This window comes from Anabas testudineus, chromosome 4 (assembly GCF_900324465.2).
Source record: "Anabas testudineus chromosome 4, fAnaTes1.2, whole genome shotgun sequence".
NCBI lineage: Eukaryota > Metazoa > Chordata > Actinopteri > Anabantiformes > Anabantidae > Anabas > Anabas testudineus.
In genome coordinates, this window is record NC_046613.1 from 7609499 (window position 1) to 7635153 (window position 25655).

The following is a 25655-nucleotide window of genomic DNA, read 5'->3' on the forward strand; positions in this document are numbered from 1 at the left end:
CACTTGGAGCAACAATCCACAGGGAGGTCAGAGGGTAGCCAGACTGAGTTGTGGGACATCATTCAGCCACCTACACAACAGATGTGTTCCCTCTCTGGGAGTGTTCGTGTTGGGGGAAACAGCCTCTTGAGTTTGCCGTCTACTGTGTAATGAATACTGCTTTGTCTGTTGTGGTGTTCTGCCTTTACTGCTCCTTCTTCTACTTGTCAATACCTTGAAATACCTGCGAGCAGTTTGTCGGAAGCAGCCCGATGTCTCTAGTGGGCGGAGGAATATACAAACAGAATACGACGTGAGACTTGAGGTGAATTTAGAGACACAAAGAAGACATCTGATTTCTAACTCACTTCGAGTAACAGATCTTATCCTGCCCAAGGCTACGTATGTGAACAGAGAAACCACACAGAAGAAGACTTTTCCATCCAGCATCTAAAGCTAAAGTATATTTAAAAATCTAATGTTTGATTTAAATGTAAATCACACCAGGAAAGATGTTCTCTTTCACACACTTGAAACAAAACCTTTTCTTTTCTCCTGTCAATCCCCGTGGTTCCACTTTGTCTATTTTCTATTTCTGTCCTTTCAATCCATCTGACTGCTGTCTCTTTGTTTTCCTTGATTAAGCCCTGTGTCGCAGTATTGTTTAGACTCCAGCAGTAGGCAACAATTACTCAGCGCAGTGTGTGTGCGTGCGTGTGTGTGTGTGTATTGTATCACACTCATTACAATTACCTCTGGGTGTGAGTGTGTCATCTGTTGCCTGCTCATGTTCCAAATTCTCACTGAGTGGTGTGGGAGCTGCATCCAGATGCTTCAGCATTCACAAAAACAATGGGAGCAGAAAATGGAAAGTCATCATTACAGTGAATGAAAACTGTGTATACAAAAATGCTGAAGAAAAAAAAAAAAAAAAGTGTGTCACCAGGAAGAGCAAAAACCTCAAGATTCAATTCAGTTTGCTCTTGTCTGCTGCTGAAGAATGCAAGGACGTCCGAAAGGAGGAAACTGGATGTTGCCCAAAGTCCCGTCAATACACAGAGATATCACAAGATTGATCTTGTATTCAACAAGCAAGAACTTGCAACAGTTGGCAGACATTACAAAAACACTGCAGTGAGGCAGACTGATGGGAATTCCATCAGCTTTCATTTGATTACACTTGGCTTGGTGTAATCTTGTCTATGAGATTTCCAAACTTTGCATCTGTCTGATCAGCTGTGAGAGGCCAGTGAGAAATTTTCCCAGAAGCCCGCATCAGTGGGTAGCTGCTATTACTTTTGCTAATCCAAACACACACACACACAAATACACATATGCACACTTGAGAAGAAGCTGCACGGTGCACCGGTCTGCATCTCTTCTCATATTTCATCCTCTGACAATGGGAGGCATTTGATGCTTTTCACAATGATTGTTCTAGTGATGAATGTACATCTTGTATCAATTTGAAGTTGAATTTGAGTGGATCTTTTAATTGAAGACAATAAACATTTTTTTCCCCATTCCAAGGTTCTTTATCCTTTTGCCTGCCACTTGCTAACGGAGCACATTTCTGCTGAGATATTGATATGCAAAAATTATTCCCTCGGCCTTTTCATTTCACTGTTCACAAAACCAATCACTGGCTACTTACTCTAACACAGACACAGAATCGAATGCCCGGTTTGCTGATACAGTCTTAGCACCTAAAAAGCATGACACAGATAAAATAATTCCTCCCGAATGAAAACACAGTAGGACCCGTTTGATTTCACAGTATAACCAAGTGTGCTATTCTGTTGTAGCACACACACACACACACAAAAGATTACCGAGATATAAACCAAGACTGCCTCCCCTCTTCGCTGTGCAACTGCTCCCACAGGCTGTTGCTGTAAATAAGAATGTTTTCTCAGTCAACTTGCCTTGTTAAATGAGATTTTACAAAATCCCATGAAAGATTTCTCAGAGCTTGATGGCAGATATTGGCATTCCTGTGCAGTAGGCTGAAAAACATGCAAACAACCCAGCATAAATTCACACCATTAAGTCCTCAGACTAGGAAGTGTGAGTGTGTGTGTGTGTGTGTGTGGCATGTGAATATACCAGTCATAATGAGAATGCAGATATCTGCTGCCTGCCATGGACGCGGCCTTCAACATGCACATATAAAGTGCTTATTCTCATCTGCAGCCGTGTGTTGATGAATAATGCACATATTAATCTTGCAATGTATGGAAGCTTTACTAATTAATTCAGCATTTCCCTGTTTGAGGTTATCTAATTAATGTGGCATATTTGCAGTCACTAGGCATGGATAACATTCTCTGTAGTTCAGTCATTGTGGTGTAGGAGGAGGATTTTAGATTTCTACTTTCTTCCACGTTTTTCTCATCATTTAGAAGAGTCACATCACAAATAATATGAGTCAGGACAAACCCTATATGTCTATGATATTTGCATCATATGTGCAACCAGAGGCACTGAAATTTAACAATACAAAGATTAAAAGCTTTTTTAAAAATCAGTTTTGAGGTTTGTGTGGATTCAAGGTCTCTTGTCAGCTGGTGTTGTGCACCTAGCATCGTGGTCTGTCCCCCTCAGCATGAGTACATCTGTCTCTGAGATTTTTACTGGGATTGAACCTTTGTTCGCTTGAGCCAACTTGGGGGAAGCAGGAAGCAGAGTTTGGGCAAGAGGAGCTGCCAGGCTGTGGGGCATGTTTGCCCCCTCTGGCCTTCCTTTCTCTTGGTCCAGCAACACACGAACGCTCTTGGAGAAAACAACACGAGGGTCGGTAGCAGGCAGAGCGGGGCAGACGCAACTTTCTCTCAGATCCAGAGCCTGGACAGACAATGAAGAACAGACACAGACACTTTAACAGGTAGAAGTGCAAAGATAGATATGACAAGACGTGATAAATGTATTCTATTTGTTGTTTCTGTTTGCAGTGTGTTATTTTTACTTTATGATAAATACATACAACACAATTGTGAACTGAAATGGATGCAAGGACAGAGAGAGAAGTATCTGAAGGACCAAAACACAAACACAGAGATAAACAGATGCATTGAGCTAAAGACACAGAAACAAAATAGGACACCACAGAGAGAATCAACAGCACTAAGAGTCTGCAGCATTGTCAGCACTGTTTCAGTAGTGAGGGATGTGATAAGCTAAAGCAGTGCAGCTAATGCTAACATGTTATTTTACTGCTACAGTGAATCCAGATGACAGCTTAGCCTTGTGTAAATACTAATTGGACGTTGCTTACTTAGTTGATAGAGATTTGTTCGGACCAAGTATTCATATATAAGTAGTGGAACAGTTGATCAACAGAGTTATAGAGCCATGCTGCTACCATGGCTAAAAATATGGCTTCTCTGCTTTCAAGCAATGCATTACCGTAACCTTAAACACTTCCCAGCCGTTGGAGAGAACCTCTCTTCCTGTCCCACACACACCCACACACAACTCATTAATCTCTCACTTAGTATCACCTACAAGACTCTGGCCACACACATGCACTTAGCTTCCCACTCAACATGCTCTTCCTCTCATGCTACCGCTGGACTTAATGCGCTTTGCCTAAGGATGATAAGCGCACTAGTGGAGGTGGAGTGCCCTCGCAAGAGTCGGGTTAAGTAGCTTGATGCTGTCACCCCTCGCAAGGTTCAAAACGTCACATTATGCATCACTTTCACCCGACTGAGCTCAGCTGTTAACTGGCTCATATGCGCTGCTATGCTGGATCGAACGGTTTGGGGTGAGGAGAGCATTGCAGACGCCAGAGCCGGAGAGTTTTCTCAGCACACACGCCGAATACAGGCAGACGAATCCCCCAAACAACAGTATTCATCACTTCGGTGCCTGTGGCTACAGCCTGGCCTCGACAACAACTGTTGATAGAGGTCAATCTACCACACAGGGATATGATATGATGCACGAGCACATACGTATAACACACACATATGCCGAACATATACACACCCAACAACACAGGCACCTAATGGACAATTAGTGGTTTACCCATCTGTTCGTCTTTTGTGCTTGGAGCATTTGACAGAATAACAAAAGTCCAACTCGCGCTCAAGGTTAAATTCTTTGCTGCATAATACACTGTTAGTGTCTCTCTCTCTGTCTCTCTGCCTCTGACACACACACGTGAGACGTAATGGTTGCAGATGCTGACTCTTCCCATAAAAGTTGCTGCCTTAACCGCTTGTTGATTTCCTTTTAGCCTTAAGATACCATTGATTGTCTTAGCATAGAGTGTGTGTTATTGAGCTGTGGGGCTGTTTTCATTCTTGTCCTCAACTGCTCAAAAAGCCTTTGTTAAAGTTTTAGTTAAGCAGATATCCAGGCCCCTGTGTGCCAAAATGTTTTTCCTGTCTTCCTAAAACCCTGCGTGTTTTCCTTTCCTCCCCAAGTCTCTCCTTCCTCTCAGCCATCCTCTCCCCATGTCTGTAGGTGGATATACTTTTCTCCAGACGCTTCATTAGTTCTATTAAGACTCCTTCCAACAGCTCCTAAAGCGGTTTTGCTTTCTTCTAAACAACAGACAGGTGTAGGCTCTCTCCTCACACACAGGGATCAAAGAGTCTTTTACTTTAGACAAACAGATGAATCACAGCTGCAGGTAAGAGCTACTAATCCATGCTGTTATTTGAAATGAGTAGGGAATCAGGACGGTGTGTGTTTGTACCTGTGGTATGAGGCGGTCCAGCTGATTGACTCTATTCTTGTGCGATGGGTGTGTGGACAACCACTCAGGTAAAACGGGCTCCCCATTCAGCTGGCCTATGACTTCCATTTGCTGCCAGAACACGGGGCCTGCTCGCACATCTGCACAGGCCTGGGAAAGAAACATACACAACCCACGGAATCAGAAACACAGACACAACGTGGCATCTTACTCCTGAGATAAAAATCCTTACTGGCTTGACATCAGTTCAGTTTAGTTTGACAACAGTGCCCCCTAGTGCAGGACAGACAGATTACAGAACTAAATAGAACAGGGACATTGGAGAAGAGTACTTCTGTAATGTTAAAATATTTTACATTTTAATACATTTTGACAACTAATCATGAGTTTAAAAGTATTGTTTGTGTTATTGTGAGTTGAATTTACATAAAACTAAGAAACTCACAAGAGACCATTTAAAAATGTCCATAGAACAGAGGCCAAGGCGTGCTAACTTTTAATATACTGTATTGGTCAAGCTGCACATATAAGCATTATGTCCACTTTTTTAAACCACACACTTAAAAAATGTTAAATTCTATTCTAGTCTGAAAACAAATAAACAAAAACAGGTTAGAGACAGGAAAAGGACGTGAAGACACGGGGAGTAATACACAAAAGAGTAAAAACTGAACAAAGAAAATGAACCAAACTTCACAAATAAAACCAGTTCTAATCATTTTACATATTAGAGATGCTGATACCTTAGCAGCCAATTGTAATCCGACCTGGTCTGCTTCTGCCTCCAGTTTCCTACTGTAGGGACGGCTGAACATCAACTGAAGGAGAGAGACAATGTCATTTTTCAACAGATCTACAATAACAATGACATTGCAGTAACATATGAAAATGTTTTTATGCCTTGTTATTATATATGTTTGCAAAGGTGGAATTTAAAATAGTGTCATACAATGTATATGAAATGTGCCCACCTCTGTAAGTTTGTTCTGTACCCACTGTCCCAGCACTGCCAGGCTGTCGCGAGGACACACGGCCCAGACGGCTGTCAGAAGAATGAGGGAAAGGAGGTCCACCACATGAGACAGACTGGCCTGTTCTGCCTGGGGGTGGGGGGAGCAGAGAGATGTGGTAAGTAAAGGTTTGGAAGAGAAATGGAATAGGGAGAGATAAATTGAGGTAAAAAGTTTTTGGGGAGGTGAATAAGGGAGCTGGAACATATTGATCGTTCCCATCTATTTTAGTGGAACTTTTACTTTGTTACAGATTTAGAGGTTTTAACAGCCAATCCAATAGTGCACACCTACTGGGTAATACTGAGCCCCATCAATGCTCATTCCCTTCATCTAATTAAAATCTCCTTCAAGCATTTCCTCTGAGGACGTTTAAAGTCTTGAAATACCCACAACTTCATTAGACACTTTTTAGAAGAAGAAGAATGGGCTTTAATAGCTGAAGTTAAAACAGCCATCTGTGAAGAATTAATAAAGCACGACAGTGCCCTAGGTCGACAGGACTCTGGTCATCATAGCACAGACAGGATTAGATTTTTGGAGGTAAGTGTCAGTGAGTCTTTATCACCGGCTGATGCAACAACAGTGCAACTGATGCCACTTGAGTCAATATTATACTTCTGAGACAGAGTGGAGGGCTGGAGAACAATCGTCAGGGCTCTCTGTTTATAACTCACACACCTAAAGGAGGTCTACAAACATATTTTGCAACCTTGTGTGAGAGGGACCTGGCAGACTACCTTAAAGTTTCTTCTTTCTTTTCACAAATCTACACGGGTTTCTTTATTTTCAGTGATGCCTTTACAAAACAGCCAGCAGAGGGTTAGGTACTTACAGAATGTGCCAATATTGCATGAGCCATCTCGTGTCCCAGGACGACAGTGAGCTGGTGAACATCGGCCACGGCGTCCAGCATCCCAGTAAACATGAACACTTTTCCGTTCTAAGGAAAGGAAAGTACCATCCAATTCTGATCTAATGGTCTTTGCAGATTTTCTTCACAGGTACAAAAAAATAAGGCAATAACCAAAATGTATACAAATAGTATAAAAAGCTAAACCATTTACAGTAAATGTTCAGTATCAATTATTTACTTGTGATTTGCTCATATTGTACCATTAAATATGCACATTACAACATAAATAATTATATATGTCCATTTTTAAACTTAACACTAAGGATGCAACCATCATAATGTAAAAATACAGCAAAACTTCTAATGCTTTATCCTTTTTTGCTCACTAACCGGTAGGACAAAGGCATTAATGTTGGGACTTTGCACCACGTGGATGCTCCAGGTTATATCAGACACTTCAGGGATGTCCTTGTTACTTTTTGCCAGGTGCTGCACCAATAGCTCTACCGCCTGGTGACGAGGATCAGTGACTGGAACGAGCAGCTCTGCAAACTCTTCCAGGTACTGAAGCACACACACAAATACAAGCACTTCAGTAATGTCACTAAATATCAAGTTGTCATCACCATTTTCAGTGCTTTTTCAAAAAAAAAAAAAAAAAAAGAAAAAGGGTAATTTTCTATCTATATGTGGTCATGCTATCTCTCACCATTTTTGAAGTGAGAGCTGCCAACTCCATGTAGTTATCCCTGCTGAACACCAGGAGGCGTGTCCGACCTGTCAGTGGGGACTCATCCAGGTGAGTCAGGAGGAGGAGGGCTATAATTACCATAGCAACACCTGTCCCTGCTGCCAAATGCCAGCGGTGCTGCCAGGTCCATTCACGCATGAGCTGCCGGCGGTTGTCTGGTAGGGATGTCCACCACTTCCTTATACTCCTGTATGCAGAAGGAAGTCTGTGATGTCTGTGTATGTAGCTCACACAGTAAATTTAAAATCATACACTGCCCAACAGTGCAAGAATGAAAGGAAAATAATAATTTGAAGCTCCTTTCATGTCAGGAAAATTCATCACATTTTTGAAAAATAGCAGAAAAGACAAGTAGAAACATGTGCAAGTTCAATTTAGAAATGTAGGACTCCAGGAAGACCCACTGAGATCAATACTCTCTTTTCCAAAGGAGGCCGGGCAAAGAAGAAAACATCAAAACATGCAAAAATATGTTCAAAACAATGTACTGCATAAAAAGACTAGCCATTCTGTGTTTGCCCAGAGGATACAGTCAAATATTAAGGCAGACCAGTGGGCTGAAACAGTGACTAAACAAAACAAAACAACTCTCTTTGTTGCAGGCAGTTTCATGATGGGAGGCTGAAAAATGTTGCTCCCTAAATTCACTTCTCTGCTCCAGAAAAACTCAAAATGAATTAATGAATCCTCACTGATGGGGGTTGTTATTGTGTCTCATGTGCGCCAAATGATGCCAACACAGTCATACTCTACCTCAGTGATTCATTTTTACCAGTTAATTAACAGAAACATGGCCACATCTTGTAAAATAATTGATTTGTTCTCATTTAAACAAAACAATTAGTACAAGTGTTGATAAAAAACCATTTTGCATGTGAGAATGATTTAATGAACACATAATATGTTAAGTATAATTAAATTGTGCTTAATTACTTTAACACATTTACTTGTATCGTTAGTGTTAGACTGTTAATATGCCTGATCTTCTACTTGCTCTCCTACCTGCCCAGTATTATAGCAATGAGCTTCTGCAGAGGTTTGAGCACCATCCACAGGAGAGGAGCGGGCAGGGCCCTCCGAGGGGCTGAGGTGTGGAGGTGGTCTCGGCACTGTTTCAGGACAGGACCAGGCTGCAGGGACAAGGTGGTTTTGGGTTTTACCTGGATCTGGAAACACACTGGTTTTGCATGACCACAGAAAAACACAGGTGCTGCAGCGGGAGCGGGTCTGAAGTGGACGGAGTGAGTTGTTCTGTGACAGCTGGTCTGAGAGGACCCACACTGAGTCCTGGTCTGAGCAGGTCCGGCTTGTGGACGGACCTGCACCTTTCGTGTCAGGTGTACAAACAGGGCACATGTTCGACTCCGTAAAAGAGTAACACTAAGTAAAACCATTGTCCTTGGAGGGGAAAGAAGTTAATTTTCTAGCTAGTCAAAGTTCAGTCGCCGCCAACACGACTGACCTGCCTGTTATCTCATGATGTCCCTCATCCCGTGAAACACACAGCAGCTACCTTTTCATCATTTAGTTTGTTTTGTCGGTATTTATCAATCAGCTGTCACCCTCACTGCTGCTAGTGGCCGCTAGCTAAAGGTGAGCTCGGTTAGCACAGTCCAGCAGCCGTAGTCTGAATGTTTGTGTAGGTTTGAAACGTCAATGACATGAACCAGACTCCTGCTGCCAAAACGAGTCCCCCCAGAAACAAGTCCGACACAAAGGTTCCGCCTTCAAGTGTCCCGAGTAAGACTGATTATATGAATGAAGCTGATTGTTATGAAAAGCCCGTAGACAAATTCATACAATTAACTCGATTACTGTTCGACATTGCCTTTTATGAAGTAAACAATGGTATGGCTGTGACGGAGTATTGTAAACAACGTCATCTTAAAGTGGGACGACTGAAATATATATAGAAATATATATGTGACTGTTAGAAAAATAGGATTGAACTCTCCAATCCCATAAAGCAAGGACCCAGTGGAATAACTCCATGTGATATAGTGTCCTGTATATTGTGTAAATAATTACAACTAAGTATGTAAATAATTAATGTTTCATGTAACCAGAGGGTACAAAAAAACGGAGTCAGACCACATCCAACTCCTTGCTTGTCCTGTGCAAACTTGGCCAATAAAGCTGATTCTGATTCTGAAAAAACACATAATATGAAAATACGTTTTATTCTTCTTGTTTAAAAGCAAGCTTCACATCACACACGCTGTCTCACTCAAACAAGCACATGTTTTGGATCAATCAGTGGGCTTTGATTTGAACTATGCTATCACAATCTTATTTTAACAAAAAATATATATTACAAAGTAAATGAGATAGTTTGTGATACTGATATAAAAACTTTATAATAATTACATAAATGTTTGAAACACTACTGAGATAAATAACAATAGGATGGTGCAGTATGGTCCATCACAGTAAATAGTCATGTTCAGATGATAACACTGAGCCTAGATGTAACACTGTGTTGCTGTTTGTGTCTGAGGTTTTGGTCTGAACACCGTTGTCTGAAGTTCTGCCAGAATCCTGGTCAGAGTCCTCATTCTGGGGTCTCTCCTCATTTATCAGCTGATCAAAGGGAAGGTCATCAGAGTCCTCTGGTCTGAATGAAGTGTTTAAAGATTCCCCCTCTTCCTGTTGCTGCTTGACAATAAAGTCTGAGTGGAAAAGGCCCTGGATCTGGGTCAGAAAGGTGTCACCCTCCTCATCTGGCAAGGGCTCCAGGTACCTGGCTAGAGAGGACAGCATCTGGAGGGAGCAAGTTTAATCAAATAAGGCAGAGACAATTAGATGGATAAAGCACAAATAAATCATTTTATTTGTGCTTTATTTGTGCTTTTTATTTGTGTCATTTGGATGTATAAATCAGTAGTGCTCACATCCTAGACTGACCTTCTCGAGACAGGTGAGATGAGAGTCTTTACGGAAAAATCTGTTCATCTGCACACTCCTGACCGGCCACAGTCGGAAATAACTTTAGACACTTAATATTAAATTGTTCAATATGACAAAAAAAGTGAGATCAGCATTAGACTATGTCTAATGTGTACACAGTCTTACTCACCCGGATGTTTTTGAGTATTTATGGATGATCCACTGAGCTCTCCTCATTGTCTGCTCCCAGTCCGGAACATCTTGTGATGGCAAGAAGTCGAATCTGTAGGGCAGCTCTGCAGAGGAACAGAGAACTGTGGTTACTGATCCACAATATCAACTTGGTTTCAAATCCTCTTAACTGATCTTAACTTAAGTATTAAGTCTGGATGTTTTATTTTATGTGTGTGTGTGTGTGTGTGTGTGTGTGTGTGTTGAAGTATGAGAAGTATACACACTCTGGGGTCCTGATGGCTCTTGACTCTCTTTCACCAACAAGCAAGTGGTTTGGGAGTGGGGGGAGGGATTGGCTGGGTCATATGGGCTTACGATCATCCCAATGAAGGGAGCTCCGCCACGTGAGAAATAGCTCTGGAACAATTAGGAAACAGAGAATCAGATCATATGTTCACATATGAAATACCATTACACTGTAAATCCTGTCTGAGCTCTCATTCTTCTTTACCTGGAACTGATCCTGGGTGTTTATGTCCCGTACTGAAGGATTAGGGTGGAAAGACGGATGTGAGTGGTACCAGCCCACCACACTGAAGCCCAGGGACGAAAGCACATCGCAAGCCTGCGTCTGAGAGACCGGGTCCATCTCACACTGCAGACCTGTACTTACACTGTTACATGGCTCTGCTACACAGATCTGCAAATATGAAGGATCATTTGTGTCTAAATAAAAATATCAAAATACATAGTAAATCAAATTCTCATGTTGCAGATTGCTGCTTTCCGCTGTATTTTCTTACCTTCAGTATCCTCTCTGCCTCGTTGAAAGCTCCACCTAGCAGGCCGATTACTTCACCCCGTGACACATGGGCATGCTGAGGAACATGCAGGAAGAGAGAATACAGTCTTACAAGCAGGCAAAACATAAAAAATAAAAGCTTGATAAACCATTGATGTATACAGATGACTGAAGAAGCCTTTTACTGTATCCTCAGCCGACTTACACATAAAAAAAAATTGTGTTTTTAACTAAAACACAAAAAAACAGCATGAGAATTTAATGGACAATATACTTTATACAGTACAGTATAATCACAACCAACCAAAGAAAGACAAAACATAAATATAAACTACCCAGAGGATAATAACAACATAAATATAAACTACCCACAGGATATTAACAACAATAATTCATTATATGTATTTGTGTGTCTAACATACCATGTCCATGATGAGAAGAGTCTCTGCACAAACAATAACCTGGAACGGTTCCTGAGGAAAAAAGAACAGTTTTATTCAAATGATGGCTATATCTGAGAACATTTAACATATATGATGGTCACTGTACGCTTTACTGTAAATTACAGACATACAAGTAGGATTAGTGAATACACATGGCTTCCAATTTAGCACCACGATGCTCCTTCCTTTAAATACTGTCTTGTGTAAAAGACTGGATTTTGTCACAAAACGAATGCATGTTTTAAAATTTTAAAGTGATGACAGAGTATGGAGGTTGATGGATTACACTGCTGCTCACTGAATGATGGAATGACTGCCACTGACCTGTACATCCTCCCCAAAAGACCTGCAGGGAATCAGCTGGAATGGATCAAAGGACCTAGTAGAGGAAGTGCGATCATAAGCATTTTCATATGTTTAAATAAAGGCTTTGGAATTCACTACATGTTATCCTCAGTTTGTCGTTCTCACCCTCTGTATCTGGACATCTTGCAGGGTTTAGGCTGCTTCTTCCTCTCCTCTCTCTGCAGAGCGAGTTCTGCTGCAGTGAAATGCTGATGGAAACATCAACAACACAGGAATCAGTGAATATACTGATGTGAATCACCCTATGAGAGTGTGTGTGTCGGTGTGTGTGTCCAGACCTCATATGTCTGTCCCTCCAAATCTTTAGAGTCACACCAATTTCCCCATAGGTCTCTCACGCGGCGCTTCCTGGTCCGCTACAACCAATCAGTTGTTTGTTAGTTCAAGGTCCTGAAAACTCACAGTTCAGATGCCTGAGGGATAAGGCGTGTGGGTTTCTGAGGACCTACCATGCTCTGCAGTCTCTGGGCAAGCTGATAAGCGTCAAGCACTTCTTTGCCCTCCTTTTGCTTGGAGCGGTCCACCACCTTTGGGCGATTATATACTGCTTGCTCTGTGAAGGAAAAGATGAATGAAAACGGAGGCAAGATTTTAAAAACAGAGCAGAATTATGCGCTGCCATTGGAGCAGTAAAGTCACCACAGTTGAAGTTGATGGCTCCGATCAGCTCCAGGTATGTGTGTATTCTGCCAATGCAGTTGACATCGCCGCAGTTCTTCAGGCCGGGGCGAACTGAGGTCTTGTTCAGGTACTTGGGTTTGCTCTCCAACCTGTCAAACAAGGACAACATTAATCCCTTAGCTCATTTAACAGTAAACGCAGAGCTGCGAACAGGGTCATTCAGAATTAACCAAATCAGTTTTACCACTGATCCAGGATGTAGTTTCTAATCTTCAGATATCTTTCAGGGGTCTTGGAAGGTCGTCCCTCAAAGAACTCCGGGATAGCTTGTTTTTCGTCCTCAGTGATGGTCTCCATATCCATCTCGATTTCCTGCTCAGGTATCTTAAGTTCCTCCTCTTCATCATTCTCATCCTCTTCCTCTTCCTCCTCCTGGTCTTCTTCTGCTCCACCAGTCACACTCTGCTCAGTTTTATCGACTGAATCTGGGAGAGAAATATGAAACCAGGGGAGCTTCACATAAAAATAGAAGCATTACTGTTGCATAAAGTGTGTGATTTGTACCTGTGCCATCACTGCAGGCCTCTTCCAGTTGACCGGTCTCTGCTGAGCTCACAGACTGGGAACACTGGTCGTCACTAGCACCTGTCGTTTGCTTTGAGTCCGACCGTGCTTCTTCCTCAAGGTTTTTCAGAATGCATGATTCTGCCTGGTCGCTTTTCTCATCTAGTTCAGTTACAGCACGCTCCTCTGAGCAGGAGAGTGAAGATAAGGTTTGAGGACTTTGTGCAGGAGCAAGCAAGATGTGCCTGTGTTGGTCCTTTGTCTCATTCTGATCTCCTTCTTTCTGCTCGTCTGTGGGGCTATTTGTCTGGATCTCAGTGCCTGTCAGCTGCTCCACCTCACAGCACTCGGTTTTCACCTCAGCCTGCGGTTTGTTGTCAGCATCTCCGTCATCACTCGTGTCATCTGTGATGTCTACTTCTTCATCCTCGTCATTAGAAAGCTTCTCTATACGAACAGTGTTGGTTACTATACTATCAAGACTGGAAGAAGTCTGCGGAGACTGAAGGACAGGATCTGCAGAGGGAGCTGCAGATTTGGGTTCTGATTTAGCCTGAAAGAAAATTATGGGAGATGATGAAAGAGTTTGTTTATTCCTCACTGTGATTACCCAAATGTTCCCATTGAATGCATTCTGGTTATGAAAGATTGAAAATACAGGTTTAAGTATGTTGATGAACAGCATACGTTACATTTGCAAGCTGTTACCTGCCAGCAGACCTGCATGCTACTTACTCTGCAGCAGGTAGAAAGGGAAGCCTCACCTTGTGTTTGAAATACTGTCTGGCGTAGCTCTTGACCTGGAGAACAGTACGGCTGCCCACCAACTTGGCAATCTTAGTCCACCTTCGACCAAACTGAGCCTGCAAAAAAACACACCTAAGACCTTTAGACAATGCACTCAGTTTCACAAACAGCAGGTGTTAGAAGCCTGTAAACTCGAGCAGCAATAGCAAAGCAATAGCATGTTGACAGGCTCACCAGTCCTTCCTCGAACAGCTCTTTCTCTTGCTTGGACCAGCGAAAAGACGAACCCGAGGCTGAAGTCTTGGCAGGAGACCTGAATGTCCAACAGACAGAAACGTGACGTGAGCAATAGGTGAACAGTGCTCATGTGAATGCTGCAGACTGGAGCAAGAACTGACTTACTTCTTCACTTTGGGCTTGCTGTTAGCATCACTTTCCCAAATATGATCGGGAATCGCCTTACCTGTCAGATAGTATCTGTGAGAGCAGTTTAGGACCAACACTTCAAAGTATCTGAGCCATAGTCTGTTGAACTGCAACTTGAATGAATCATAAACAAGTTTGATTTCTTGTTATAAGCTTTAACTTCACCGCTAAGTGCAGAGATACATATGATTTCCCTACAGGGTACAGTGTACAAGTGAATTGTGCATTTTTATAATTAAATGTCATATATAATTGAGACAAAAACTATGTCCACTTGTGTGATAAGTTACACCGGTATGAGTGACAGGATACTGTTCCTCCAGCAACATCCTCTCTATCACCTCTCTGTTCTCCGGGCTGATGGAGCTGTCCAACTCCCACGGCTGCACAACAGACAGACAGACAGACAGACAGACAGACAGAGACAGTGTCAGAGCCACAGTGGAGCTGGATGAAGGCTGAGCTGAGCTTCATTCACTCATACCAGTATCTCCGCGCTGCTCTTCCACGCAGACTGTAGGAGCTGCTCCTGGGCTAAAGCTGCTCCGTCCAGCTCGCTGCAGCACAAGAAAAAGAGGCCGTCAATAACACAACACACGATGAGAGGAGGACCCCGTCCACCGCACGGCATGCAGCCTGAATGGTAATTCACCAGAATAAACGAGTCTTACTTCATACTGCTTTCAAACTCGTCTCCCTCGATGTCAACATCCACCTCGTCCTCCATGTTGTCGGGTAAACGTAAACACAGCGGAGGAGCGGGGTCACCGGGGAAAGCGGAGACGAGCTGTGCCCACAGCGACACCCTGTGGCCGGATGTACGACTAGCTGCAGTGTACACAGGTGGTAATTAAACTTTCTGAAATACTGAATACTGCCTTAAGTAGAATATTTCGAAGTATGTGTACTTTACTGGAGTATTTCCATTTTCATTTATTGAATAAAGACAGCTCCATCATAGTTACCATGAGATACAGAATGAGGCGAGGTCTTTTATTTATCTGTGACTGAAGGATCATCGTTTTTATAGTTTTTTTGTTGTTCAGCTACTATAGTTAATGCGTTTCATTCAAAATGTCACATCTTGATATTTTATGCCATTTACACACAGGGTAATGACGTTGCTCAGTGTTTAACCTGGTGTAATAAATAATGAGAGAACCCCACACTGGCCCCTAATTTTGATTTCATACCAGGAGCAGGAACCTCAGGTTCTAAAACCTGTTTGCAGATACTGAATTATGCTGCAATGATTTGAGTATACCCCCATTTTCTGATTGCACACACTGACTAACTATTTAAAAAATGTAATTATATTCATTTCAGGACTGCTGGCCCTAGTTTGTCTAATATTTACAAGTCTTGCCTCAGAATATAGCTGATCAATCTGACAGCATTTTCTCCAAATTCCAGATTAAATTCTGCCAGTAAGAGCATTTGGTTTATATCCTTCCGAATGATGTAACAGCCCATCTGCTGTGTTTAGGTTCAGGTTTAGACATGGCTTTTCATCTTTTACTAATACACCCAAGACATTTTGAATGTTTACTTTCATTCATTTCCTAGTGAGCATTCATCTACATTAAAGCTTCATATGAAACAAAACAACACAACAAACACGAAACAACAACAAAAAAGGTTTTATTTAGAAATTCACAGTTTCTAATGGCACTACAGGTTTTGTAGTAACTCACTCCTGCTCAAAAATACTGTGCAACTCTTCCGAGTATTCACACAGAGAGGGTGAGAGAAAGAAAGAGAGAGAGAGAGAGAAATAAAGAAAAGATAGCATTTAGGGTAGAAAAATGAAAAGGCATAAAGAGTCATACAAAGTGCACACTGAGCTCCTCTCTGAGGGCTTTCTCCCTATTCACTGTGGTACGGGGATAAGTAGAGTCAAAGTAGTCTTTCTCTTAACAGACACACACATACACAAGAACAACAACCAAAACTCTCACATGCACACAGGTTACACACACATACATAAAAAAATCATACACATTCAAAAAGGATTTAAAAAAAAAAAAAAAACATCTCGGCTTGTGGAACATACAGAAATACAATAGTGTTCTACATCATACCCATCTTTGCTGTGTTCCCTTTATTTGATAACAATTCACATCTTTATCTGCTCAAAACACCTCTGTCGTTCAAGGTGGGGCGCACACATGTAAAGTCAAAGAGCAATGACAAGTGAATAAAAGACAGGAGTACGATGCAAAAAGAACATAAGCAAGTGAGAAAAGCATGCGTGTACGTAGAGTGAGGAAGTTTTTAATGGGAACATTTTAGAGTGACTGCTAAAAGCAGGATGTTTAAAAGTTTTCTTCTCGCGGCCACAGAGAAAGTGGTGCAGTGGGGGTCAGCGGCAACCCTTTTCGGAAAGAGGAAAGAGAGCGGTAGAGGCTGGTCACAAGAGGTAATGATGTTCTGTCTCTGTCGAATGTCCAACCACACAGAACCAGTCAGAAAGTGCATACATTTAAATAAAATGTTAAATTTTATTATTTAAAAACAAAACAAACAAACACAAAAAAGAGTACCCTTTCATTTATCTGAGCTCCCCACAGAGTTAAGAATTAATATTACTGGGGGAACAGTCATGAAAGCACGAACAATCATGAACAAATAAAGATGCAGAAACAAACACACAGAGGACAGGACAATAAGAAACACTCAACTTTAGCCCTTTCCATGACTTCAAACCACCCAGCGGCTCCCCACATATACAAATAGCAGCAGTGTGATGTACCTAATAAACATGTCGCCTTCTAATACTAAAAATGTTTGATACATATACTGATGCAGGTTTTCAGACTTTTGTCTCACATTTTGGGCTGAAGCAAACTGAACTATGGGCTATTGGAATATCAGAGCCCAGATAAAATTGAAAAAGAAAAAGAAGCAGTTGAGTCATCCACTGTGACTGTGTGTCAGTACACACACACACACACACACACACACACACACACACACACACACACACACACACTGAGTTCACTGTAACTTTTCTAACAAACAAACTTGCATGGACAAACCTCTGTGACACTGCAGGACTCGGAGGCTGACAAGCCAGTAACTATGTTAGAAAATCTGTAGTCATTTAAATAAATAAATAGATAAATAAAACTGGTCTGTCAGACTCGACTGCAGGGTCACAGTAGGGTGTGTGTGTGTGTGTGAGATAGAAGTGTAAACATTCAGCTTTGCTACCCAATGTGCTTGTACAGTACATTGAGCCTGTTCAACTAGGCCGGATGTGGGAATTATTCACACCGGCTCTAATAAGGGCGACGCATGACTCAGCTACAGCTACAGTGAAAGAAATAATAAAACATGAAAAGAACAAGAAACTGAATAAATACAGCCTGCCTTTCAAATTGGTTTACCTTCACAGTCAAGTGATGTGGAAGCAACATGTTTTGGGCACAGCCCAATATAACTAAGCAGAGCACACAATTCATTGTGCACATTTATGGTCTAAGCACTGCTGCTATTGTAAATGTAATGCCAGGTTAAGCAGGACACTACACTGAGAGGACTCACATTCAGACTGTTACACGCCATTTTCTTCATTCAGCTCTGACGGAAGGTTTGGAACAGACTGACAGAGACAGAGGGCGAGGAACGAGGAGAGTCTGGCGTACATGAAAGTTTGACACTGTGGTCCCGTACAAACACCTGCAGTCATGTTAGGATGCAACACTAAGAACGAGTAGATGAAATAAAACAGTGGCAATGGAAAACAGGAGGAAATAAAGATGAGAGCAGCACTTTGTCATGCTCTAAATTTGTCTCATAATGACACATTTCATCCCAGATGAGCAACACTGTTAATGAACGTAGACGTCAGCATCTCTCTTTACTGTGCTCAGAGTGGGAAGAACAAAAAAAGCTCACTGGTGCTCAGCTGTGACAGGACAATGTGCTTTTCCAGTACAAAAAAAACCATCTTCAATTCAACACATCTGACTTGTATTAATGTTTCTCTCCCCACCACAGCATCTCTCTCAATAACAGTTCTTTAAATTTCAGGTTTTTGACCATAGAACAGCTATAAAGGCACATAACCGTAAACAGGTCTTTGACAGGAGTGGATAGGGAGTGGATGATGTTAAGCTACTGCTGCCATTGCCGCTTCAGGTCCACGGTGCGCCTGGGTGCTCATGGGAAATGTGGTTCTTTGGGATGCAGTAAGCTCATCTCCTCATAAGTCTGCTACCAAATAGTGTGTGTGTTGTTGTGAATACAAAGTTTACAATGTGTACAGGTGAAGTGAGAGTATCTCAGACATGTCCACTGACGGCTGTCACCCCGATGGTCCCGACACTAATCTCTTTGTTTCCCTTCATAAGCTGCTGCAGGCTGGGCAAAGAACCAACACTTCCTCCTGGCACGTGGGGGAACTGAAGCTCTGTCTGCCGCGACTTCCTTCGCTTCATGGTGCGCTTCTCCTGACGGGACTTGGTAGGAGGTTGTTGAAGGGGGAAATTCAGGCTGTGGCCGTTGCACAGGCCAGCGGAGGGGAAGATGGGCGAGGGAGGGGGGAGGCGGCTTGTGAAGGACTCTTCAGAATGGGTGGATGAGCTGCAGCTGCTGGTCTCTGAGGAGAGCTCCTTGGTGGTACAAGTAGCCAATGATGACACATCCTCTAAGGAGGGAGGGGGAGGTGGTGGCAAGGCGGGAGGAAGAGGAGGGGGAGGAAGGGGAAGGACTGTGGGTGGCGCAGGTAGGCATGGGTGCAAGCCGTTGCACTTGGGATCCCCGTTTGTGAGCGGAACAGGGGTATCAGATGCCTTTAGAGTCTCAAATTTGTCCAATGACTTTGTCTTGCAGCGTTTTTTCTACAGAAAATCAAAAAACAAAAGAGAGTAGAAAATAATTAACGGCACATTCATAGAAAACCACAAAACATTTAATACTGTATAGTCATATTAACCACTTTTGTGCTCAACACTGAATTCACACAAATGAGTGAGGGAAAAGTTGGAATGGTGAAATCTAGGGATTGAAATAAACACATTACTGAAACTATAACTTATCTTTGAGTATTAAAAGCTAACCCCAGTTCAGCACTGTGATATAAAACACAGCACATCACACTTTAATCAGGTCACCAAACAGTGCTGAACTTAAAAAAAAAAAAAAAAATAAAAAAAAAAAAGGAGGCATGTGACACGTTTGAATGTGCATAGGACTCACACTGAAGCTCACACTGGTCATCAAAATGACACAATAAGTCCAGAGTGTCCACAAAGAAGTGGTTAACAGACATATCAGGTATGTGGAGAGTGTTGAACTCTCCTCAGCTCCTCATCACACTTATTTTACAGACTGACTGACACTAGAAAAACACACAGGACTTTAAGTAAGGCGGCCGTCACAGCCAACAGCAGCAGTCAGAACAAACACTGTACCTTTTTCTCTGGAGAAAACCTTAGAGGTTCTACAATGTACAAGTCATCTGGACCTACTGAGGAGGGGAGAGAGGGGCCAGGTTAATGATGGAATGGCAAACAGGAGTACATACATGTAACAAGCATGAAGTGACCTTGCAAGTAGTTTTAAATAAACATGCATGTGCATCATTTAGGGGGGTCTCAATATCTGAAAAGAGGACAGTAAATACAATTTCATTTAAATAACATTAAGATAAAGTCACATAGAAGCTATAGAAGTTATTTTATTATGTGGCACTACTTGCAAATGTCTACCGTGAGCCAGCAAAGCATCGTGCTCTATTATTACATTCCTCAAAGCCTACATATGGACACAAGCTGGCAATGACAGTCCTCTCAGCCTCAAGGGCAAACTGTCCCTCTCTCTCGCTCTCATGCATGCACGCAAGCACGCAAGCAGGCACGCACACGCACGCACACAAGCGCACGCACACACAAACAAACGCACGCACACACACACACACACACACACACACACACACACACCTGAGGAATAAAGAACAGCAGGGGAGTTAGGCTTCGTGAGTCAAAGACTTTATTCTTTTATTGCCTGCACCAGCCTTTTCCTGTAGGCTTGAATTGCTCAATGCACTGGCAACACAAAAGATAAAGTCATGCAACATGTGTGAAAGGAAGCATTGGAGAGAGATAGATTTAGCGAGAGGTGGAAAAGAGTGAGGACAGATTGGGTGGTTCTTGGATGCGGACAATTATGCGCTAAGAGCTGCAACTTTCTGGCACATGAAGCTTGAAAAGGAAGTACAGCAGCAGTAAGATGATCTTTGCAATGAGCTATGACTTGCTTAGCATCTTGATGTGACTTTTGTTTTAGTGACAAAGGCAGAGAGGAAAACACAATAGATAGAGAAATAGAGAGGTATAGTTTTATGAGAGACTTGTGTATAGTGTTTAGGATGCTCTTACCTTCTGTAGAGGATAGGTGGAACGACTTGGAGCGAACCAGCGGGCAGGTAACTCTACGCCTTAGGCTCATATCGTCATAAGAGGAGAAGCATCTGACAAGCAAAAACAATATTGACATTTATTAAGTGTTTCTATTGTCACTACTTCAGTTTCCTACAGTTAGTGGCAGGACAGGAGTGACAGCATTAGGCAAGCAGATACCAAGCTAAATATGGACCTGATCCAATTTTTTCTATACAAAAGAAGGATCATAAATCTATTGTGGGGAACTATGACAGGTTTGAAAATGCAAGCCTGACAAACCTCTTGGGGCTCGGGTAGTGGTTGCTCTTAGGGAGGGCGGCAACAGCGGTGGTGCTGGGGCTGGGAGAGGAGCTGCGGCAGCACTGAAGACACAGCAGGAAGCCCAGAGACAGACACAGAACCAGAGAGACCACAAGGTAGCTCTGACGATCAGATACCTGCAAGAAAAAAAAAAAAAAAAACATTCAACAAACAACATTCAATCTCCTCTCTGGGATGACAACAAATAAATTCAGTTACATTCATTAATTCAATGCTTTTATTTTTCATAAACCTATGTTTTGATTCCTTATGTACTTTAGTGGAAGTGGATGATTTCCCGGCTAAACAAGTTGCTATTATTTGCTCTCAGCAAAGGTCAGCAGGACTTTTTCCCTTTGAAGTCAGCCACTAAACAAAATACTTCTGGGAATGACCAGCCAAAATATTTGCGATTAATGAAAGTCATGTTTGCTTGGTCCACATGTAAAAATAGTTGAACCATTCACTATTGATCTATACACGGCCCAAACTCTGAAACTGCCAACATGAACAAACTTTGTATTTTTTCATGTCTCTTCATCAAAAAGCTGTCCGGAGGCACTTCAGATAATAACATTTGAACACACATTTTCCACAATTAGTCACATTTTCTCAAACTTTCAGCTATTCATGGTTTCTATATGGTCTGTTCAACTGCAACGTGTATCGAACATAAATATACAAGTGTGGATAGTAAACAAGTGCTGTGGTATTACTACATTCAGTGTCGTCCATTATTCTCCTCAGGAAAATGAAATAACCAAGAAATAGTCAATAATTTGCACATATGTGATAAACAGATGTATTTATTCACTGGGAGGAAAAAAAAGCGGTTACCTCTCTCTGCAGCTGACTGACTGTAGTGGTGAGATTTAAAATCAGTTTAGTGACGTTCTCCAGCTGGCTCTGCAGGACCTGTATGGAATCTGTCTGCTTCTGATCCTGAAAATATGCAAACGATATTCAGTAAATACAACTGATTATTGACCGTTAGGTTTGGGATAGGTTTGCTTCTTTTGGTCTGATTTAGGTAATGCCAGCTTACCTGCTCCTCAGCAATGCGGGAGGTGTTCTGCAGTTTGATGATGGTCTTATTGAACGCTCTCTGCATCTCTTCCATCTGCTTACGATATCTGAAAAAGACAAATGCACAAATTACACTAGAACCTTCTGAATTTTAACTGTCTGAAATAAATCATAAACCACTTCCAAGATCTTTATAGAGTAGTTCTGTTTTAAAAACACTCGTCCTTACTAGTACTCCTCAGTATCCATTGTTTTTACCTCTGGCTGAGCTCCTCCAGGTATCGGCTGGACAGGCTCATGTTCATCTCCAGAGCTTTAATTCTGTTGTTTAGCCTCATGAACACACTCTCCTTCTGGCTGGAGCCGTGCACCGCTCCGCCATTCAACAACACATTTCCATTCACTGCCCCACCATTATAATCTCCCCCATTCTGCAGTTCTGCATAGAAGTCAGTAGCTGTCCGGTGGACGTTTCCATTCCCATTATTCAGCAGGTCCTCATCCACCGTGTCCTCTGCCCGCTGGGGGTCCCCTGTCTGAGTGGGAGAGTCTACCTGCTCTCCTTGGATTTGTGAGTCCCCACTGTCTGCACCTAACTTCAGTGTGTCTGTGTGCGTGTCGGTAAGAGATGGCAGTTCAGTGGGAGGGGAGATAAGGTCCTCAGGCCTCGATGCAGTGGGAAGGGGCTGAACAGGCTGCTCTTTGACAAGAGACACCACAACCGGAGGTGCTGTCTCAGATGACAAGGGCTGTGGGGGAGAGCTAACAGTAAGGGTGGGGGTGGCACTGCTGGCCTGCTGCGTCTCTGGGATAGAGATGGTTTGGAGGGGTGGAGTTGGGACAGGGTCTGTGTCTTTAAAGGGAGGCAGTAGCTTCTCCTCAGTGGTGGGTGCCGGCTGTGTCACAGAACTGTGAATGTCAGAGAAACTGTGAGGGGGGATGGTGGATGTTCTACTTGGCTCTAGGAGGATGCTGAGCTCTGGAGTGTGTGCTTCAGGTGTGTGAGCAGCGTGCACCTCACTCAGAGGTTTGACCTCTGTCATTTCGAGCTCTGGAGCCGTTTCTGTGAGGGGAAGGGTTTCTTTAACAGATGTGGGGACCACGACAGGAATCTGTGACGGTGTGTGCGTGAGGACAAGGGTGTCCGCCTCCTTATGTGTCTGAAAACTTAACTGCCTCCGCCTAAGGCTACGGAGTCTCCCCTTGGCCAAACGGGCGGAGCACCATCGATGGAGCAGCTCTGGCAGGGTGGCCATGCAGGACAGAGACAGGGAAGAGAAAGAGGAGAAGGGACAGTATGTCTGACTCTCCCACTGGTTCCTGTCTGCCTCCCTCCTCGTCTCCTCTTCTGTCTTGTCTTCCTCCTCCTCTCCCTCCTCCTCCATCAGGGTAACAGTAGACTGTCTGGGCTCTTCTTCTTCCTCCTCCTCCTCCTCCTCTACCAAAGTGACAATTTGTCTGTCCTCGTGTAAGTCAGATGATGTGGGGGAAGGCGTTGAAGAGTCCTCCTGAGTTGCAGGCTGTTGTGGTTCTGCCGACTCCAGTCTGAAGGAAAGACACCGATCCAAATTTAGCAGAGCAAACGTTTTTGGACAGCTATAAAAGTAAAGTGAAATGTATTTAAACCTCACTAGTGTAACTGTTCTTACTCTGCAGAGTCGTGAATGGCTTCAGCCAGCTCAGGTGTCACTTCTGTGCTTTCCTTCTTTTCGTTCCCCTCTTCTGTTGTATTATCTTGAGTTTGGAGAGGAACACAAGAATTAATAAACTCACAAGACTTTGATAACACTTCACTGCTCTTTAAGAAAATGCAGATTGTGTGACTTAGCATTTTCTAAGCTCTCCAGACCTACAGTATGTGGCTGTAAGAGAACAGAGACCCTTTCCCCTGCACAGTGTGGCTCGCAAGCCCATGTTTGGTTATGTCAAATCCTGTGAACCAGTCTAGTCCAGTTAGAACTGACCTAGAACTCTCCTACAGTCTCTCCCTTATTCCACAGGTGAAAACACTTTGTAGAGTCCCATTAAAATAAAGCACTTCATTATTCTGTATAATCTTGGTTTAAGCAGTGAAACACACATCTAAAAATAAATTACAGTATGAGGAATCTGTTTTCAAGCAAAATTTTTTGCTTAATTTGATGCCATGGGGAAAAAGCTCATTTTGATGCAATGTTGTGTGATAAACAGAGCGAGGAGCAGGCTTGGCGTCACATGCCCCCCCCTCAGCACTAATTCATCCGAGCTTTCTGCCAAGATTAAAACACAGAGAGCCAAAGTTCTGCTGAAATGCTGCTGGAGACCTCCTGCCAACAGCCAAATAAACATCTGGCCCTCTCAGCACATATACACATAACCATTCAGGCTACACATAAGCTTGACTTTTAGAAGAGGGAAATAAAGAGACCCGGTTTTAAGAACAGTTAATCTAAACAATATGTGGACAGACAAACCGACCAGTGGTCAGAGATACACAAAGGAGGGGAAAAAGGCAGCTGAACAGTGTGAAGTCTGTAAAATAAAAAATACTTCTATCCACTAGTACACGCTACTCTTCACATATATGAATGCAGCAATAACTCTGTCTACAGTATACCGTCTGTGTGGTACAGATCTCGGCCATATTCTACAAGAGGGAGCTGCAGACAGAAAGGTAGAAGCAGGGTGGATGAAGGAATTAGGGATTAATACCTCCTGTTGATGCTTCACCCTCCAGCTCTGGCTTGCTGCCCAGCACGTTAGCAGCAATGTTGTTTACCATGTTTAGAATTGCGTCTAAAGGGAAAAAAAACAAAACAAAACACACACAACAGTTATTTTGGAGAACATGACATTCATGGTTAAAGAAACAGCTGACTAGCAGATCGAGGCCTGACACATTTAAGTGAAACCACAGGCTTTGACATTTCTTTTCTTTATTCTCTTCTCTGATGCTCAAGCGCTTTAACATTATTTCCTCTCCTGTGCGTTTTTTCATGAACTTTCTTTTAGCTTGCAACTTTTGTTCAGTCTCCATTTTCTCTAGCCAATTCCCCCCTCGGTCTAAAAAAAGGAAAAAAAAAAACCACTGTGCTCTTCCGGTTTGAGGCTTGAAGATCTTGAAGATTTGTGTGGTGTGTACAGTATATTTGAGTGTGGGTGTTGCGCCAGTCTCATTCAGGAGACAGAAGGGCACCACAGTAGTTGCGCATGTGTGTGGTTTTTAGAAAAAACATCTAGTGCAAACAGCAACATTTCCACAATCTGAACCTCAGTCTCCATCTATGAGTGTGTGTGATGCCAAGTGGGTTAAAACACTGAGGAAACATTCAACCCTGCCCCTCTAGGAATTAATCTCTCTCTGAGAGAACCTATAAAGCACAGATTTCTGCTTGGGTTGATGGCCCACAGGTGTTGGGAAACTGTAATAATTCTTTATTACAGTTTGCTGTCTTGTAGTCTTTATTAAGGTATCTTTATAATTGTGCGTGTGTACATACTGGTTGCTGAGCCAAGCAGATTTTTAGAGGCCTTGTCCTCTGATGGTTGGTAACCAGGAGGATAATCTTAAAGAGAAAGACACACAGCTTCATTATTTCTGGCATAATACAAA

The 25655-nt window shown here is 42.7% G+C and overlaps 3 protein-coding genes across 7 annotated transcripts in view; all 3 read right to left on the reverse strand.

The window, feature by feature from the left end:
- Positions 1–2207: 2207 nt before the first annotated feature.
- On the reverse strand, positions 2208–8985 carry oma1 (OMA1 zinc metallopeptidase). Of its 2 annotated transcripts, none has more exons than XM_026345379.1 (8): positions 8764–8985; positions 7260–7488; positions 6941–7114; positions 6530–6637; positions 5656–5784; positions 5428–5502; positions 4685–4834; positions 2208–2823 (listed from the first exon to the last, which is right to left on the reverse strand). In XM_026345379.1, the coding sequence occupies exons 2-8, from the start codon at positions 7437–7439 to the stop codon at positions 2527–2529; spliced, it is 1113 nt and encodes a 370-aa protein (XP_026201164.1). In that variant the 5' UTR covers positions 7440–7488; positions 8764–8985; the 3' UTR covers positions 2208–2526. The 2 variants fall into 2 exon arrangements, with proteins under 2 accessions (XP_026201164.1, XP_026201163.1); XM_026345378.1 differs by having other exon boundaries at positions 8304–8985.
- A 477-nt stretch (positions 8986–9462) lies between these two features.
- Positions 9463–15069, reverse strand: mysm1 (Myb-like, SWIRM and MPN domains 1). 2 transcript variants are annotated; one of them, XM_026345348.1, is made up of 20 exons: positions 15002–15069; positions 14815–14887; positions 14643–14713; positions 14307–14381; positions 14139–14217; positions 13922–14020; positions 13158–13710; positions 12838–13078; positions 12612–12742; positions 12422–12525; positions 12251–12328; positions 12078–12160; positions 11931–11985; positions 11586–11636; positions 11165–11239; positions 10873–11061; positions 10646–10778; positions 10378–10483; positions 10206–10263; positions 9463–10061 (listed from the first exon to the last, which is right to left on the reverse strand). In XM_026345348.1, exons 1-20 carry the CDS (start codon positions 15055–15057, stop codon positions 9726–9728), a joined length of 2646 nt encoding a protein of 881 aa, XP_026201133.1. In that variant the 5' UTR covers positions 15058–15069; the 3' UTR covers positions 9463–9725. The 2 variants fall into 2 exon arrangements, with proteins under 2 accessions (XP_026201133.1, XP_026201134.1); XM_026345349.1 differs by having other exon boundaries at positions 9908–10061; positions 10193–10263.
- Positions 15070–15947: 878 nt separating this feature from the next.
- suco (SUN domain containing ossification factor) overlaps positions 15948–25655 on the reverse strand; it is a 33304-nt gene continuing 23596 nt past the window's right edge. For all 3 annotated transcript variants that reach the window (XM_026345330.1, XM_026345329.1, XM_026345328.1), the window contains 10 exons: positions 25543–25608; positions 24755–24838; positions 23713–23797; positions 22322–23608; positions 22083–22170; positions 21875–21979; positions 21017–21174; positions 20714–20805; positions 19748–19803; positions 15948–19174 (listed from right to left, as the gene is read on the reverse strand). In XM_026345330.1, coding sequence (XP_026201115.1) covers positions 18617–19174; positions 19748–19803; positions 20714–20805; positions 21017–21174; positions 21875–21979; positions 22083–22170; positions 22322–23608; positions 23713–23797; positions 24755–24838; positions 25543–25608 — 2579 coding nt within the window. In that variant the 3' untranslated portion in view covers positions 15948–18616. The remainder of the gene's footprint in view (positions 19175–19747; positions 19804–20713; positions 20806–21016; positions 21175–21874; positions 21980–22082; positions 22171–22321; positions 23609–23712; positions 23798–24754; positions 24839–25542; positions 25609–25655) is intronic.

Excerpts from the sequence above, each read along its gene's own strand:
- mysm1 (XM_026345348.1), bottom strand. The coding sequence starts at position 15,057 with ATGGAGGACGAGGTGGATGTTGACATCGAGGGAGACGAGTTTGAAAGC. Across the intron at positions 12,329-12,421 it reads CCCAGAGACTGCAGAGCATG|CGGACCAGGAAGCGCCGCGT; the intron begins GTAGGTCCTCAG and ends GATTGGTTGTAG. Across the intron at positions 10,484-10,645 it reads AGAGCCATCAGGACCCCAGA|AGCTGCCCTACAGATTCGAC; the intron begins GTGTGTATACTT and ends GTTCCTCTGCAG.
- oma1 (XM_026345378.1), bottom strand. The coding sequence starts at position 8,695 with ATGGTTTTACTTAGTGTTACTCTTTTACGGAGTCGAACATGTGCCCTG. Across the intron at positions 4,835-5,427 it reads GATTACAATTGGCTGCTAAG|GCCTGTGCAGATGTGCGAGC; the intron begins GTATCAGCATCT and ends TTTCTTTCCCAG. Across the intron at positions 2,824-4,684 it reads TGGACCGCCTCATACCACAG|GCTCTGGATCTGAGAGAAAG; the intron begins GTACAAACACAC and ends TTGTCTGTCCAG.